The 17,076-nt window shown below is 40.9% G+C and overlaps 1 protein-coding gene across 1 annotated transcript in view; it reads right to left on the bottom strand.

Moving 5' to 3' along the window:
• The window catches only part of LOC132317329 (transmembrane protein 263-like), a 198,454-nt gene extending 183,287 nt beyond the window's left edge, over positions 1 to 15,167 (bottom strand). The window contains exons 1-2 of the mRNA XM_059819862.1: positions 15,147 to 15,167; positions 212 to 302 (exon numbers count right to left, since the gene is read on the bottom strand). Coding sequence (XP_059675845.1) covers positions 212 to 302; positions 15,147 to 15,152 — 97 coding nt within the window. The 5' untranslated portion in view covers positions 15,153 to 15,167. The remainder of the gene's footprint in view (positions 1 to 211; positions 303 to 15,146) is intronic.
• Between the last annotated feature and the right edge of the window lie 1,909 nt (positions 15,168 to 17,076).

Here is a 17,076-nt window from a genome sequence, read left to right as displayed (position 1 = left end):
AGTGGGTGCAGCCTTCCTTGAAGGCAAAAGGCTAGGCCTCTGGCTGAGAGGTTAGCTCAGCTATCAGCATTGACAAAGCTTTATCCCTCTCAGAAAACAGGCAGGGGTAGGCTCTCAAGTCAGACAGCTAGATAAATAAATAAGACTTCCTTGGCCAGAACCTTTTCCCCAGTTTAATGCAAAGAGCTTATATTGACTGCTAGTACTGTACCTTCAGGAGGCTCTTCCCGCAGATGAGGAGGCAGTTCTTCACTTGTTGTCTCAGTTTCATCTTCCACCATCTGTGTTTCTAAGCTAGGTCCCTGCAGAACAGAACAGCAAGAGGAGGTAAATTGGAGAAAGTTCAGAAAGGAACCACAGAAATAATGACAGGATTAGATAATATGCCAGATAGTAAGGACACAAGGAGCTCACTTTAGCTGATGAAAAAGAAAGCTGCTGGGAGATTTGTTTGCAGTCAAATTACTTAAAGGAAGGGTGGAAGAAAAAAAGATAAAAAAAAGGACTCCAAGCTAGCAAGCAAAGTTACAAGGGTCTGAGTAGACTAAAAACTAGGAACTGAACGGTGAAGCAACATTTCTAAATTACTATTTCTAAAGCACACAATGCAGTAATAAATTCAAATCCCGATTTACCAAGGGCAGCAGCAGATTCACCACCACTTGGAATTTTCAGGAAAAAAATCCAGTCTTTGATTTGTCTTACCAGAACTAGATTCTGAAATGTCTGTGGCCTGTTCAATACAGAAGGAGATCAAATGGTCCCAATACCTCATTTTTCAAAGGAAGATAAAGCAAACTTGTTTACAATCTTCTAACCCATCCAGGTCCACTGACCATGTAGTTTTCCCCTGCATGCCCCTACGCATGTATTTGTGCCTGCATGTGTTAACATGCTAAACTAACCACTCCTGAAAAACTACCAGATTGTCCTCCAAAGTTTTGCATTTCCACTTTCCAGTCTTCAGGATCTTGGAAAGAGCCTGCAACGTTGCTGATGGAAGGATGTCAGCAGAGTTATCAGATTTGCAGACTTAGAAAGCATGCACTTGTATTTAAGGCTGCTGAACTCACTTTGCACACACGATATTTTCATGACTTGCAGTGCTATAAAAGTGTAGTTGCTTTTTCAGTTTCAAACAATCAGAAAAAAAACACCCAGTGTCTGCCCCCCCCCCCCCTTTCTTTTTTTAATTAATGGCAGAGTAAACACTTGGCATAGCTATGGAGCTCCTTAAAAAATCTAACCAATTTTCTTCTTTTGGAATGCTAGCACAGTCAGGAGTGAAATCAGAAACCAGAAACTTACCAATCATTAGGAAACGAGGCTTTTGCGCACTCTGAAAACATGAATGGGTTTGAAGTCTGAACTATCTGAAAATGTGTATTAACATGCAGCTGGCTGGTTACAGAAGCCGGCTTAAACACTGGTACATCAACAGCTTGCAAGACTATTATTCGAACTCAGGAAGAAAAAGGGCTCATAGCATTAAAGCTGCAGTATTTATTTTCATAGTTTCCAAACCCTGTGACTGCAAGGTTGCCCCCAACAGCATTGCATACTTTCTCTGTTTCCTCATTTTGCACATTATAAAAGACTAACACACTTTTTAAATTTTTTCCTTTGCACAAGTAGTTTACATTTTCATCCATTCCCCATTTTTTCAACAAAATGGGCATGAAAACAAGTACCACCACCACATTGTTTTCAAGAGTCTGATAGCAGGGAGAAACAGACCACCCAGGTGAATTGTACAAGTCTATTCTGTTAGTGCCACTGTCGCAATCTTCATTTCTGCCATCCATAACTATGCAAGCTTTACCTAAGCTATTTACCTATTTCTCCTCATTTAAAACCACCAGGTATTAATACTGCCCAGCTTTGGTCAATGAACAGTTCAAACATTAAGTCGTGCCTTGTAGTAGCTATCATGGAAAGGCGGAAAAAATATTTTCACCACAGGGTACAGATGAGAAAGTAGTAAGTTGCCTGACTTAGTCCAATTAAAAATCAAACCCAGGAGTCAGTTATCAACACTGAGGTCTACCCATTTCCTCATTTCATGTAAATAATGTGATCTAGATTTTAAGAATGTGTAAACAATTCTCAATAGAAGCAACAAATTGAATACAGAGTATGTATTTGAGTAAGTTTCTACATCAACCACAGGCAATATATTTATATACATTTCTTTCCTACCCATTAATGCTACAGAGAGAGAAAGGAGAAGACAAGGCTACATTGGTACACCAAATCAGAAGGTTTATTTTTACATAAAAGATGTAGACATGTAGGACATAAGGTACCAGTATTTGCCTTGCAAACATTCTGAACCACAACTATAAGAACTCCTAAACTAGAAATGGTCTCAAATCCTTTGCCTGTACTTTCCAATTTGCAACACTAAAATTATTTTAATTAAAAAAAAAAAAGTAACAGAACCATCTGCACAAGGCAAAGCTTAAGTCCTTACTAACTATATGATGCCCAAGGAGACAATCTGACTTCCAGGGACTAAGGAAAAGCCAGTAAGATAAACATTCTCTTTCCTCCTTCAAAATAGTCAGTAGTCTCACTTTGCTACCATGAGACCAACTTGGTCAATAGCTTCTCCCAACAAGAGTCCATGATAGCGATGCTCCTTTGGGTTACAGTTGTTGTCAACTACATAAATACAAAGAGGATGCAAAATCCTATAGAAAGGGAGTGGTGGCATTATGGTTTTTTCCCCTTAAGCGTGAACTACTACTCCGTGTTCACTAGCAATACAGCTGTCCAGTATGGTGGTTATCATGACAATACGGAACCTGAAATAAAGGTTTATCTTAGCTGAAGGTCAACCTTAGCCCTTAACTAGGATTAACAAATCCAGCTGTGAGGAAAACAGAGCCCACGACAGACCACTATGAAGTCCATGGCTGAGATGCTGTTTGCCATCACCCACTTCCCTCCAATTCAAAACTTTAACACTTGCTACCAGAATCCCACAGAAGAAAAATACACAATCCAAGATTACTACTTTTATAGAACACTCTTAATATCTAATAGAAACAGCCAGAATTTTTGAAGATTTTTTTCACTACTCAAAACCAATCACAACACAGCGTATTTTGAATTGTATTTGGTATGCATTTCCTGTATTTTTTTGAGAATCTTCCACAAAAAACACTGAAAAAAATTTATAATTTTTTTTATTTCAGAATTCAATGTTAAAAATCAAAAACACAGTCTAGACTGAAGCATGGCATGTCAAGTAACCACAAACTTAACTTTTCCAAGAATTGCTTTGCAAGAAACCTTGAAATCTTGAGGTTTTCTAGTTCCCAAAATGAAGTTAGACATTTTTTCTATAGAATAACCCAAGTTCTTATCTCGTTGATATCTTATCACTATATATAATCACCTATAATATAGGGAGCTTCTAGAAGTAGTCTTGTAAACATCTGTGTTTATCAGATTTCAGCGTATCAGTTTAATCACTGAGATCAGTGAGTAAGTGTGCACAGTGTGGGTACTGACTTTCACCAAGTAATTAAAATGTAAAACAGTTAACGGTAGACGAGATCCTAGGTTCTCGAATCCATATCTAGAAGTAATACTTCAGGCTCAAACACTGACAGATATTATTAACAAGATTACAAAGTCTCTTTACAATGGCTTTGTACCTTAGATCAGCACGTCCATCGCTTTTTTAGTTGTCTCTGCTGACTTCAATTCACCATGTCTACTGCAAGGGTGGTAATCAATACCTACGATATCTGCAGTCCTGGCAGCATGGTAATCTACAGCAATCAAAAATTCCAGGAAATTGTCTTCTAAAAAGATTTATAACTAAGTTAAAGTTGTTGGTCTCAACTTTTTTTTTTTTTTTTTTACACTATTATTTCAAGAATGAGGCACCAGTTACATTTGATTTTTCATTCTTAAGGATCCTTGACAGACAAATAGGGGAATGGGTGCTCACAACTGGATACAGTTAATGGCTTGCAGATAAGCAGCCGTGCAGTGTCCAGCAACTCTAGAATAATCCTCTTGAGCTGCAGCCATGGCAGAAGTAATGCACGCTGATGTTGCTTTTGCTTTGATGCTCCCTCTAGGAGCATCTGGGATGCAGGAAGATGTATCAACAGTTCAGAAACATCAGTAGATTATTAACTGTACAATATTCATTCAATTATTTAGGGTTTATATAGCCTGTTTAAATTGAGGATGTGGTTCCATTCCTCACCAGAGCCATTGGAGAAGCACAGATTTAAACAGGTATTATTACAGGAATAGTTAGGTTATGCCATGGAGCCTAGGAACATGCAACTAAGAAAAACCTCTTGGCTCTCCAAAGATGGTCCCTGCTCTCACAAGCAAGCACATTGTGCAATTCCATTCAGCAATTGAAGAGTTTCTGACTATAAGTACTACTAAGATTTAGTGGGAATTTTTATACGTCATATTTTAAAACAAGATCTAAGCTGACCAGAAACAAGTCAACTCCAGCAGAGGCAATACCCACCCTTCCAAACTGAAGTTATGGATGTGCCAATCCCAAGGTAGCTCACTCTGTCCCTCCTAACAGTTTCAATGAACTACAAGGAAGATGAAAAGCTTTGCATAAACACAGCAAATGACAAAGATCAAGAGAAAAAACCTACAGGGATTCTCACAGAAACTGCCTGAGGAACATATTATCCTATGTTCTGATCATACTGTATGACTACTGACCTTACAGTGCAGTTTAACTCAAATACTATAGGTTGCTGTGACCCAGGAAATTAAGTGTTCATTTGCTGTCTTCTACTGTGTTTCATAGAAGGCTACATATTTATGGATGGAGAGGACTTCCAGTACTGAACTAAACAAGTGTGACAAATCACCTACAAGCATTTCAGACTACATCTCATGCTTTTCCATGGGATACAACACTTTTGAGAATAATTCTGACCAGAACCTCAGTGACATGCTTGTATAGTCAGTATATTTAAAGACTGTATATTTTACAAGTGCTGTGATAAATCCATGCATGACAGAAGGAAGGTTCCTATCCAGTGGGGGTCAGTATTTTCCAGAAGGTACTGAGTTACGTCTATGACACTGAAACTAACTGCTGCATTTATCACCACATTTGTATTAACAAATTATTTCAGCATGGTCAATCATAAAAACAGCTTATACTGTCTCAGTCTCAGCAGAATATTAAGTACTCGAAAAACCCACATAGCTCAGGAGCAATCCCAACACCAGGCAACCATTATCAGCCCATTTTGCACGTAAGTCAACAGCAACATGAGACTAGCACTGCAAATGCCCAAACAGGTAAGTCAACACTGGAAATGGCTAAGCTTTCTAAAAAGTCCCTACAGATCTTCTTGAAACAACAAAAAAACCCTACCCTCCACCACCACTGCTGCTGCTTTTAGGCCTTTTAGACTCTACTTCTGTATTTAGCATTACATTAGTCACTGTATATAATCTTAAACCAAAGTAGAGTCTGTCAATTAATTGACTGTTCACTGAGCCAGGATTAGGCTAATGAATAGCAAAAAATAAAACCCCAAAACAAAGGCCAAGGGGGGGGGGGGAGAATCAAAGATTAAAAAAAAGAATCCATCCTGTGAAAAATTATTACTGAAATTGAATGAGTTTAGGGCAAAAAACTTCAAGCTTTCTTTGGCTTATGATTACTGATAAAAAGACACTTCACTGCTGTTCCCAGCCAAGGAGAAGCACATACCTTAAAATTCTGTTCCTTCTTGCCATTCTTACTCAACCCCTAGAAACACAGTATTCTAAAAAAAAAAAAAAAAAAAAAAAAAAAAAGGACACACACACCAAAACACAACACAAACCACATAAGCAAAACCAAAATAAAACCCACAACATGAATACTCTTTTCCATTATACTGAATTTTATCAGTAATCATTTCCCCCAGAATGATTCCTCCCAGGAGGAATTCTCCCCCAGAAGCTTAAGGAATGAATGTAAAGCCCACAGTCATGACTTCAGCAGCACTTTAGTGTCTCAGTTCTGAGACTACCCTTTGAAAATTATTCTAAAATCTGCAGCTTTAGCTACTACTTTCCCTGTGCATTTTCAAGTGAAAACGCTATTTATTTCCTGACCTAAATCTTCATATTTCCATTCTTGCTCATGAACACTTTACTCCAGTTTTCCCTTTCTGAAATTCATCTTCACATTTATTTCCATTCTGGACTTGAGCCTAGAATCTCACTTCTTTCACTGTTCAAAACTGCCTATTCTTCATAAAGCCTCTCCTTAAGAGCCCACAAGGTCAGATCTACCTCATTCTATGCAAATCTTCAACTGCCAGCCTAAATCACACATCCTCTGTCCTGCCTAACACTTACTTTCAGACCTGGTATTCTATGTAGGCACAATTCCAATAAAGCAATTTAGCAGAGGAAAATTAGTGGCAGCACAGGCTTCACCCCTCCACATCTGTGATTTCTCTCATAAGCTTTCCTAGCACAGGTCCAACACCTTTTTTATGTAGCAGCAAATACATCTCAACTGGTAACTACAAAGGATAGACGCACCCCTAAAGAATAACAAGACTCACTGAGTCTGTGGGAAGAAACAAGTGAAGTAATCCCCAAGTATAGGACAGTTTTTTAAAGTGCTTTGGGAAACTACAATGATAAAGTATCTTAGTGAAAGCATTGACTATTTTTGCATTATGTTTAAAGAATGCTTATTGCATGCCCCCAAGACTAAAAACCACACTGTTTCCTGCATATTTGCATACTTTGCCCCTTCCTAAAACCACAAAAACCCCAGCTCTTCTCATCTCAGGTTCACTTCCTCCACTGGGTGAGAGATGATACATATTATGACTGGGCTGAATGTGTGCAGATGCCAAAGGGCTTGTCAGATCCAGTAATAATGAAGCTGACCTTCATCAGGCTTTCCTACAATGACATCATTAATGACAGTGCTAATTTGGGATCTCTCCTCTATCCAATTACTGTTATGAAGTTCCTCAGAACTCATGTTTGATATTTCATGTTTAATCAAATTAAATTATTCCATCTTCTATATTTGAAAGTGGCTTGTGGCTCAGAATGTCCTTTCTGCTTCTACACAATTACATAAAACCTCAATTCCTACAGAAAACAAGGGGTTTGTTTGTTTAAAAAGAAAAAAAAAGGATTTTAAACAAGCATATAAGGGGGGTAGGTAGTTCAACTTGATGACTCCTTTTTCCATGGAGCTGAGGGTCTACAGGTACTTAACTTCAGCTGAAGCACATAACTACCCAACCATCTCCTTATACACTACTGCTCAGAAAACCACCCTCAACCAGTGGAAACAAAACTATCACCGTACCTTTTGTTAGGCAGGTATCTGTTGCAGCTGCAGCTTTTACTTCAGCAATGAGTTTTTAGAATATTGGGGAATTAAGACTTTAATTTAAAATTTTCTAAAATGTAATAGGAACATTCCACTGAATCTGCCGTCGCTATTGATTGCACGCCCACACCTTAGGGGTTTCCAAAGACGGTTGGATTTTTCCTGCAGAGGGAGAAAAAACTGATCTGCAACCATAAACATTTTTTTCCGCTTTCCTGTAGGTTTAAGAAAGCCTCTTGATGGATGCTTTGCTTTTTATTTTGCAAAACAAGGTTTGCTCATAATGAGAACTTCTGTGCCAGGTTTCAGCCCAAGGGGAATTTGAGTTGCAGTTATAAATCCCCTAGAACACTAAAGGAAAGTACAGAAATAGAAATGTTGGGGATGACAGTAGTGTAAAATTATAGCACTTTCTTCAAAGTACGCTGTAAGAAAGAACTAGAAAAGTTGCTTAGATTACTTGCTCTTCTCTGCATTTGGACAAACATATTAGGGAGGCTACAATTTTAACAACACTTAATTTTGTCTTGACAACAGGACCAGAGGACAGAGGCAACAAGAGCAAGTTTTAATGTTGCAAATTCCAAATCAAGATTGAGTTCTATTGTTCTGAGCAGAAGAGTCAAATCCTATTTCTACAGCAATAAAACAACTTTGTACTGCGAGTATTCCTCATTAGGGATTATTTGGCATAAATAACTTTTCAAGAGCACTAATGACACCACAGTCTATTCTCCATGCAGCAAGCAAGTAAATGGTCTGGTTTACACTTTCTACATTTACACTTTATATGAGGCAGATAACACCATTTATACAGCAAAAAGCCAATACAGTCTACCCAGTGATAGTTCAGAGTTCTGGATTTTGAGCTAATTATTGTATTGAGTTTTGTCTTAATAGACCATTTATTTTCCATCTGAATTTTACCTACTAAATCCATGTTAGCACAGAAAGAAAGTAAGAGTGTTTTTCAAAAAAACAAACCAAACAAACCAGACTTTATTTGATTATGTACTGACCTGGCCTAGAGAGAACACTCCTCACTCCGAGCAGGTTAATCAGTGTAATTATCAAAAGGATACCATGCAGCAGTTTAAAGGCTATAAAGTTACCCTGAAAGAGGCTGCATAATTTGCTGCCAATTCTAGCTTAAACTACTACCTCCACAAGCAAGGGTATGCCTTGTCCAGAGCACTGCTTATATTCAAAAACTGACTGTGCTGAATTGCATTTGTTTGGAAAAAAGAAGTTACATGAAGGCAAAGCGTCATTGCACAGCATAACTCAAACATTAGCAATCGTTAAAGGTGGCGGCAGACTAATACACAGGAAAAACGGCCATTACAGAAACACCTAACAGACTCTGAAACAGAGAGGAGTACGACACAGAATGATGCAGGACCAAAGCATAACCCTGCATCACAGCAAACCAATCTGAAAGCAATTAAATAATTAGCAATAATGATCTCTCAAAAATATCAATTAACTCATATTGATAACTGACCATTCACTGATTTAGTTAATTTCAGTGGGAAGCCGCCTTCCTACATCCTGTCAGCTATTCACTGGCTGTCAACAAAGACTTCAGGGAAAAAAAATTCACTCAGACAGTTAGGCTGGTGAATGAAAAGCAAGCAACAGTGAGACTTAGTGACCTGCAGTTTTATTGCACTTTCTACATACCCACAATTAGCAAAAGTAGTATAAATGTATTTTCTCCAGCCTGGTCCTTGACAGGTGGATTTTATGATTAATGTCAGTTTTACTTAGGCTAAAGAAACAAGATAATGCACGCTGCAGAAAGACTGTTTTCCTAACGAGATGTGGAAATACCACTCTAGAAAGCTGCAGACAGCATGATAAATTTGTCTGAAATAAAAATGAGAAGTCCTTTGCTTAATAATATAGGCCTATATGACAAAGGTCATTAAGATTTTCTTAACCATGCTAGAGACTAAAAAAAAAAAACCAAAAAACAAAAAACAACACTCATGGAAGGATGCATTACAGTAGTATTCTATAACAGTGGTTTCATACAGCCAGCTTGAATTACCTGACTTCCATGCATTTATTTCCTTAAAAGCGCACAACTACTGTTTTAGCTTTAATGAGTTGAAATTTAACTAATTTTTCAAGGGCTCTTACAGCTAGAACATAGTAATTTCTACAATAAAACTTGAACTCAAAGTACATAAGCATGTACCCAGCTTGAAAAAATAAGAGCACTCCCCCTCAAAAACAGTCACAAGAGGCATCACTGGAACAGTTTGAAACACAAGTCACCTTGCCAAAAATCTTAATTTCATTTTTTAAAATTGGACAAAAAAGATAATAATGCTGCAAATCCATTTGAAGTTAAAAAGTTGTTCCAAAAGCACCAAAAGTTAATTTAAACGCTAGAAATTGAGGTTAAAAAGAAAATATTTTATTTAATCCAGAACTCATTTCTGTTTCCATATTTCATTAGGAATTTCAAAATGCATTTTCTGCAAAACGTCAAACACTTCTGAATTAGCTGGGAGACTGTAATATTATGTATTTTTTTTGTTGATGGCTAAGTAGTTAAGTCTATATCCTTCCTTACAAATGAGTTCTGAACTCAGCTCAGAGGTCTTTTAGCTCAGTGTTGCTTGTTGCTCTCTGCATTTATTGTTGTAGCATTTTAAAGGCCTAACATTTCAGGTAAAATATTTACTTACTCTACAGAACAAACACTACATCTTCTGGTATTATAAAGCTCGCCAATTTCACACCTAGCTCGCATGCCTTAAACTTGACAGCCAGAAGCACTGCCAGCAATAATGCCCCTTTTATTTCAGGCTTCACAGAGATCTGGTTTTCTTCCAAACTACCTGCAAGAAGCGTAAGTAAGATCACAACTTGCTGTATACAAGATCCTAAGCAGAGTTACCTCACTCAACAACTAAACAGCTATCAGAGAAAACACTTGATCATTATGAAAGCAAGCAACACAACCTAAAAGTAAAAATTCATTCTGGCAGCAAGAGCTTTTGGTAATGGCTGCCTTCTACTTTTGAGGATCCGCAAGGTGCACAGACTCTCTATCCAAAACGATTTTTTAGATTGAAAGGAAGGCCAAGAATTGCACTAGACCTTAGGCTGCTCTGCTAAAGTGTTAAGATTGTACGATGTGCTAACAGAAGCACAAGCCACTTTTGTGACTTCCAGTAAGTTCAACCAGCAACAACATGTACCTTGCCCAGAACTTCAAAGGCATGTAACTTCTTCCCACCTCTCTGAAATTCAGCTGAAACACTGGGAAAGAAAAAATACCAGAAAGTTTGTAAGGTAGTTCACTGATAAAGAAAACCCAATGTAAGCAATTGTAGGCAAATATTTAAGTCAGAATTATCTACAGAATATACAGTTTATGTTCCCTTTTATTCTATAATTTACATTCATTCTCCTCCTGCTTCCTATAACAAATTTAGGACTAGATCCAGGAAAAAGGATACTGCTATATACTCCATTGAAATCAATACCTTTTGTCTCTTCTCCTTTTTATAAGCTGTTCCTTTCCCAAGTATTTTTCATTTCAACTGTCAAGAGCCCTGCTAAACAGGATCACAGACAAGTTACATATACATCAAGTTTTGACAGGACAATCCATGACATGCTTCAGGAACAGAGCTGTCTGTAAATACAAGCAAGAGAAATATTTGCTCAGGCTTTCCATAACTTTTGATGCTTCATCCTCGGAATACCTTGCCTTTATCTGATCTCTAGGAATCATCTGCCAACATCAAGTATCACAGGCAGTCAGAAAAACAGAACAACTACAGGCAGTAAGTTCACATTCATTCTCTTAAATATAGCTTTAAGTTTCTCAAAGGAAAATGTCACATTTATGACACCTGTCTTATTCCAAAAAATTTAAATGTGAGCACATGCCAAAGCACCACAAGCTCTCATTCTGCTTTGGAGAATCACTTCACTTCAATAAAAGGGGGGCAGCTACTTAACCGAAATCACATCTTGAGCTTGCTTTCCCAAACAAGAACTTCAATACGACCTGACACTCTCAATGCCTTTCATTCCTCTGACTTAAGTTAGAGCAGTGACAGGAGCAGCATTAGACACCGTCACTGCAGCAGCAACTGTACCAGGTAGCCATCAGGGACTGTCCTAATGCCCCAATTCATTCACTGGTTGAAGATAAGGCATTAAGAGGTTCTGTTAGCAAGGACCCAAGTGTATTCTCCAGTGCAGCCTAAGACTGAGAAATCCAGCACTTAGACACAACAGAGTAACACTGGAAACATACTGTAATGTGGGACAGTAAATGGCGGCTGACAGCGTGACGGATGGGTAGGGATTTGGTCATCTCCCCACAATTCTCTAATTCCCTAATGAATGAAACTGCCCTCCCCACTTGACAGATCTGTTACCCAGGCTCCTAATGCTGCCTGAAAAGATGTATTTCCTTGCCATCAAGATGATCTGCCCTTGAAGGAAACCAAACGCTCTTGGTGGATTCATCACATATCACTTAAATATTGCTATATATAGGAACGGTCCATTTTCAAGCTGATTGCCTCTCATTCCTGTCCTGTCCAAGCACAAATACAGGCTGGGTGGAGACAGATTGAGAGCAGCCCTGAGAAGGACTTGGGGGTGTTGGCTGTTGAGAAGCCCAACATGACCCAGCAATGTGTGCCTGCAGCCCAGAAAACCAACCGTATCCTGGGCTGCATCAAAAGAAGTGTGGCCAGCAGGTTGAGGGAGGTGATTCTGCCCCTCTACTCCACTCTCATGAGACCCCACCTGGAGTACTACATCCAGCTTTAGAGCCCCCAACATAAGAAGGACACAGACCTGTTGGAGCAAGTCCAGAGGAGGGCCATGAAGATGATCAGAGGGTTGGAGCACCTCTCCTGTGAGGACAGGCTGAGAGAGTTGGGGTTGTTCAACCCAGAGAAGAGAAGGCTCCGGGGAGACCTTATTGCAGCCTTCCAGTACCTGAAGGGGGCCTACAGGAAAGCTGGAGAGGGACTTTTTACAAGGGTGTGTAGTGATAGGACAAGGGGTGATGGCTTTAACTGAAAGAGGGTCAGATATAAGGAAGAAATTCTTCACTATGGGGGTGGTGAAACACTGGAACAGGTTGCCCAGAGAAGTTGTGGATGCCCCCTCCCTGGAAGTGTTCAAGGCCAGGTTGGATGAGGCTTTGAGCAACCTGGTCTAGTGGAAATAGGGCCTTCAACCAGTTTTATATTTTGCATAGCCTGAAAGGGCCCAGAGATACCTTCTTTCAGCACTGCCATTGCTCGAAAGAGATGGGAACAGATGCAAAGTACACATAGAGACTATCTTGAATGCAATCCATCTTCAAGACCTCAAGCTTTAAAGTATGACTTTGCCACACTACTTTATTTCACTCTACCTTTTTAATAGGATATTTACATTATTTTCTTAAAAATAAAATGCATCAAGCTTCGGTTTCCTCAGGAACAATCAGACATTAGTGATGGATCCTGAAAGGATCACTTCCACAGCAGAACTCCCCTGATGTTACCACTTACTTCTCTTCACCTGCTTCTTCCCTCCTGGAAGTAGGCAGACCATCTTTATACATACTAGCATTAACTTGTTTTCCTTTGACAGCCCTGCCTTCTCAGCAACCTGCTAACCCGCACCAAAGAGAAAGGCTCAAAACTAAAAATGCACAAACTCAAATGTATTTCCCAAGACATAACAACAATTAGGGGAGAAATAGGCAAGATGACTTTTCAAAAAGCTTGGTTCTCATGTATTCCCTGCAATGATCAACAACTTAAACTTTGATTTGCTTTAAAGTCACACTGAGCTATTTGTGAGCAGATCCATAAAAGGGAGTCAGATCTAATTCCCACACCACACAGACACCATCCCACCCCCACTTTTCCTTTCCTCCCCCTTGTAATGGGTAAAAAAACTGTGCACAAATACTTTGATGCATTCCACTTGTTAATTAAAAATGTAATTATCCCTCCCCAGCTTAAAACGTTAAATCATGCATCTGCAATGATCTTTCATAAGGAAACTGAGGCAGCTGCTACAACAAAAGGTGGTATATATGGAAAGAAATACACACTGAAAGAAATTACCCAATCAGAGCAAAAATGTGAACCCTTTTATACTGAAAACCTCTATACAGTGCTCATACCTGACAAATGATTGGTTAAAAAAAATAAAAAAGACTCTCCCCTCAAACACACACATTATTTTCCTTACAATCAGAACATGACTCCTCTTGCATCTTGCTGTATTTTGAGTGCACCTAAAATAGCCATGAGCTTTCCCCACTGTAGCAGGGCAAAAGAGGAACTCAGCAGAAGTAATGGCCTTAGCAAGAATAATCAGCTGTTTACTCTGCATGCAACAAAACAGAAGCTGAAGGAAATCTTTTCATTTTTGGCCTCAAGCTGGATGTACTGTTCAGCCAGCACTCTGAGGTTTTTGTTTTGCAGTGTAAGTCAACAACTCACCCAGGGCCATAGCACCGTTTACCAATAACTACCTTCTATTTTTTTTTTTTTGTTATCCCACAGTATTTGAACTAAGAAGCATTCAGAGAGAAAGAAAATAAATTACTCTTTACTGTCAGGTTTTGAACAAAAGCATAACAAATCAATATCACTGCATAAAAGGAAACTTTCTTTCTGTATATATTTATTTCATGTACTTGGAAACTGCCCCTTTTCTTTCCCCTGTTAGCTGCGCAGACACTGATAGTTGAGAGCGATCGCTAACCTGAGTGACTGACGCAGGCGCACTGCCCAGAACCCAAAACAACCTGCACAAGCTGGGGAACTTCTAACACGTACTTATTTGACTCAGAGGCTTGGAGGAAGGCCTGAGCCAAATTTTTCCATCAGGATAGGTACAGACCATAGCTACGTACAGTTTCTGCCTCAAACAATCTAGCTGATCAATACTTTTTTTTACTGCTAGACAAATGCAGGAGACTGGGAATGCCTGGTTGCCTCACATTTCAGACTGACTGACAAGAGGGAACCCTTTAAAAAGTCATACACCTGCAGATTAAACAGATACGACAGAACATAATGGGAAAAAACCCAATACCACAGCACTGCTGACTCCTAACCAACACAACTGAAGAGACAGCTGAGAAGGACAGAGAAAAGTGAGGTTTTATAGCCCAGCCAGCCTCAGCATCTGCCTCTCCCACGGCGCCGAAGCTGCCAGCCGGCTCAGGTTAGCCAGTTTCTATCCTAATAGTTGTCCACAGCGAACTGAGGAGGAAGGCGACGATCTCCTCCACGCTCTCGGAAGGGCCCGACAGAGAAGCAGCACAGGTGAGCGCCGGAGCTGCTCCCGTTGGCACACCGAAAGCGGGAAACCCCTCGGCTGCCGGGGGAGGAAAGCTGCCTACAAGATCACGAGCATGAGGGAAGGCGGCCGGGGAAAGCAGGACGATTTCTCTGCAGAGACACAAGCCCAGAGCGGGAGCGGGCAGTCTGCCCCGGCTCCCACGCTGCCCCTTCCCCTCACGGCGCGGCAGGAAAGGATCCGGGGTTTAATGGAGAGACGGGGGGGAAATCTTTCTCGGGAGACGTTTCCAAGAAGCGGCACCACATCCCCCACGAAGTTAGAAGCTTCTGGAAGTTGTACTTCGTTAGGAGAGCGAGCTGCCACCACCTCCCACCGCTGGTTACAGCCTCGGGCCCGGGCCCGGCCCCTACCCCTCGTCCCCCGCCACCGGGAGCCGCCGCGGCCCAGCCGACCCCCGCCTCGCCCCGCTGGCAGCCGCCAGCATCACCTTCATGCCGCGTCTCCCGGAGCACCGCCCGGCGGGGATGGAGGACGGGCGGCCGTCACCGTCGGCTGCGTCCCCGTCTCCCCCGGCGCTGGGGCTCCGTCTCCTCCTGCCCGATGTAAACACACGCCGGCGGGAGGGGGGAGGGTGGGCCGAGGGGGGGCAGCGCCATGGCAACCCCGGCCGGAAGAGGAAGCGCGGGGGTCAGGGGCCGCCATTTTGGCGGGGGGCGCTGGCGGCGGGGGCAGGCGGTGTCTCACTCTCTCTTTCTCTCTCTCCGCGGTAAATCCGAGCGCCGAGGCCTCGTCTTGCCGGGGGAGGCGGCCGCGGGAGCTTGCGTGGGGCTTTCAGTAAAGCTCCGAGAGACTCAGGGCCGAGAAGTTCCAACGAAGCCAAGCCTCCGGGCAGCCTTCGCTGAGAAACCCCGCCAGCCACGCTGTAGTAAAAACGCTTCCTGACATTCGATGTTCAAGTGCTTTACAAATTGTAACGTATTCACCGCCTCAGATTTCCATGGTATACCTCATGGGAATGCAGCAAAGGGAGATGACCCGGCCATAGTCAAACAAGTTTGGCCAAGACGAGGAGTCTGTTCTCCAGGCGTTGGCCTTGCCCTGTGCTTGCAGTCGTCTGGCCGCTGCCAGTCAAGTGCTAAGTTACTAGGGGAGATGGGGGCTCTCTCACGTTATCCTCGGCCAATGTAGCATGTCTCCAGCCTGCGGGTGGGACTCGGCCCACCTCGCCTGAGGGTTGTACATGAAAGAGTCTGGATATAGTCTTTGGCACGTAAAGTCTCCTTTCTCATGTATTGCTTTAAAAGTATCAGGCACAGTCACGCATGTGGATAGAAGGGTGTTAACTGCTAACAAATGGTTTAATGCAATGAGGAAAGCCAGACGAAGCAAGACAAAAAGAAGGGTGGTTTGAAGTAATGATTCCTGGAACTGGGAGATAACATTAAGTAAATGATGGTGATGAGAGTTCAGTTTTCTCTGATTTAGTAGTATTCCACAGGTGAATATTGAGTTTATATGTTACGTAGAGAACATAACTACAACTTGATGAGTGGTTGAATCCAAAAGAGGAAAGATTGCTTTTGTTACTTTTTTTTACCCCTTGACTGAGAAACTTTGCAATTTCTTCTCTAAAGAATATGCCCTTGGCAGCCATGTATGTCTTCTAAATCATTCTTCAGTACAGTGGACCCTATTTAGTCAGAAAATACAAAAGGAAAAATGTGCTAGCTTAAAAGCTAGAAATGCCTTCTCTCAGTGCACAGTGGAGGAAAAGCTGTTAATTTTTTTTTGTTTCATACTGTCTTTTCTATCTCTGCAGAACCTCCTTGGAGAGTAGAGTGGTACCCTAAGACTAGTATTCATTTTTCAGTTAAATAGGAAACTCTTGAAAGACACCAAAGTATTACCCTCACCCCATATGGACTGACAACTAAGAGACCCTTTTCCTTTCCTTCTCACAACACGGCCATGCCTTAAATTATTTTCTGGATCCCCTCTCAGATGAAGTATCCTGCAACCCTTTCCTGGCACAGATTCTCCTAGCAGAATTTACAATTTCTTCTGCACATACACGCATACTTCACTTCAAGCCTGTGAATCTCCTCAGAAGACCAGTAGTTGAAGCCAGGGAATTCAGGGAAAGTTTCACAGACCACACTAATTTCTACAGACATGCACATATATATGTGTGTGCATATATAAGCACACCTACTACCTGTGTGAGCTATTATCCTATGTATTATATATAAAATACTAACTGTAATGACATAACCAAAATATAAATCCTCTCCTCAACACACGATATGACAAAATTTATATCAAATAATCTTGTCAACAGTATTAGTTGAATTAGATTGTTTTAGTTTTTAAGTGCATAATAGAAGTCCATATTTATGTTCTAGTCAGATGGTGAGTAG

The sequence above is a fragment of the Gavia stellata genome, chromosome 7, assembly GCF_030936135.1.
Source record: "Gavia stellata isolate bGavSte3 chromosome 7, bGavSte3.hap2, whole genome shotgun sequence".
NCBI classification, from domain to species: Eukaryota; Metazoa; Chordata; class Aves; order Gaviiformes; family Gaviidae; genus Gavia; species Gavia stellata.
This window is presented reverse-complemented; position numbering and strand designations above follow the sequence as displayed.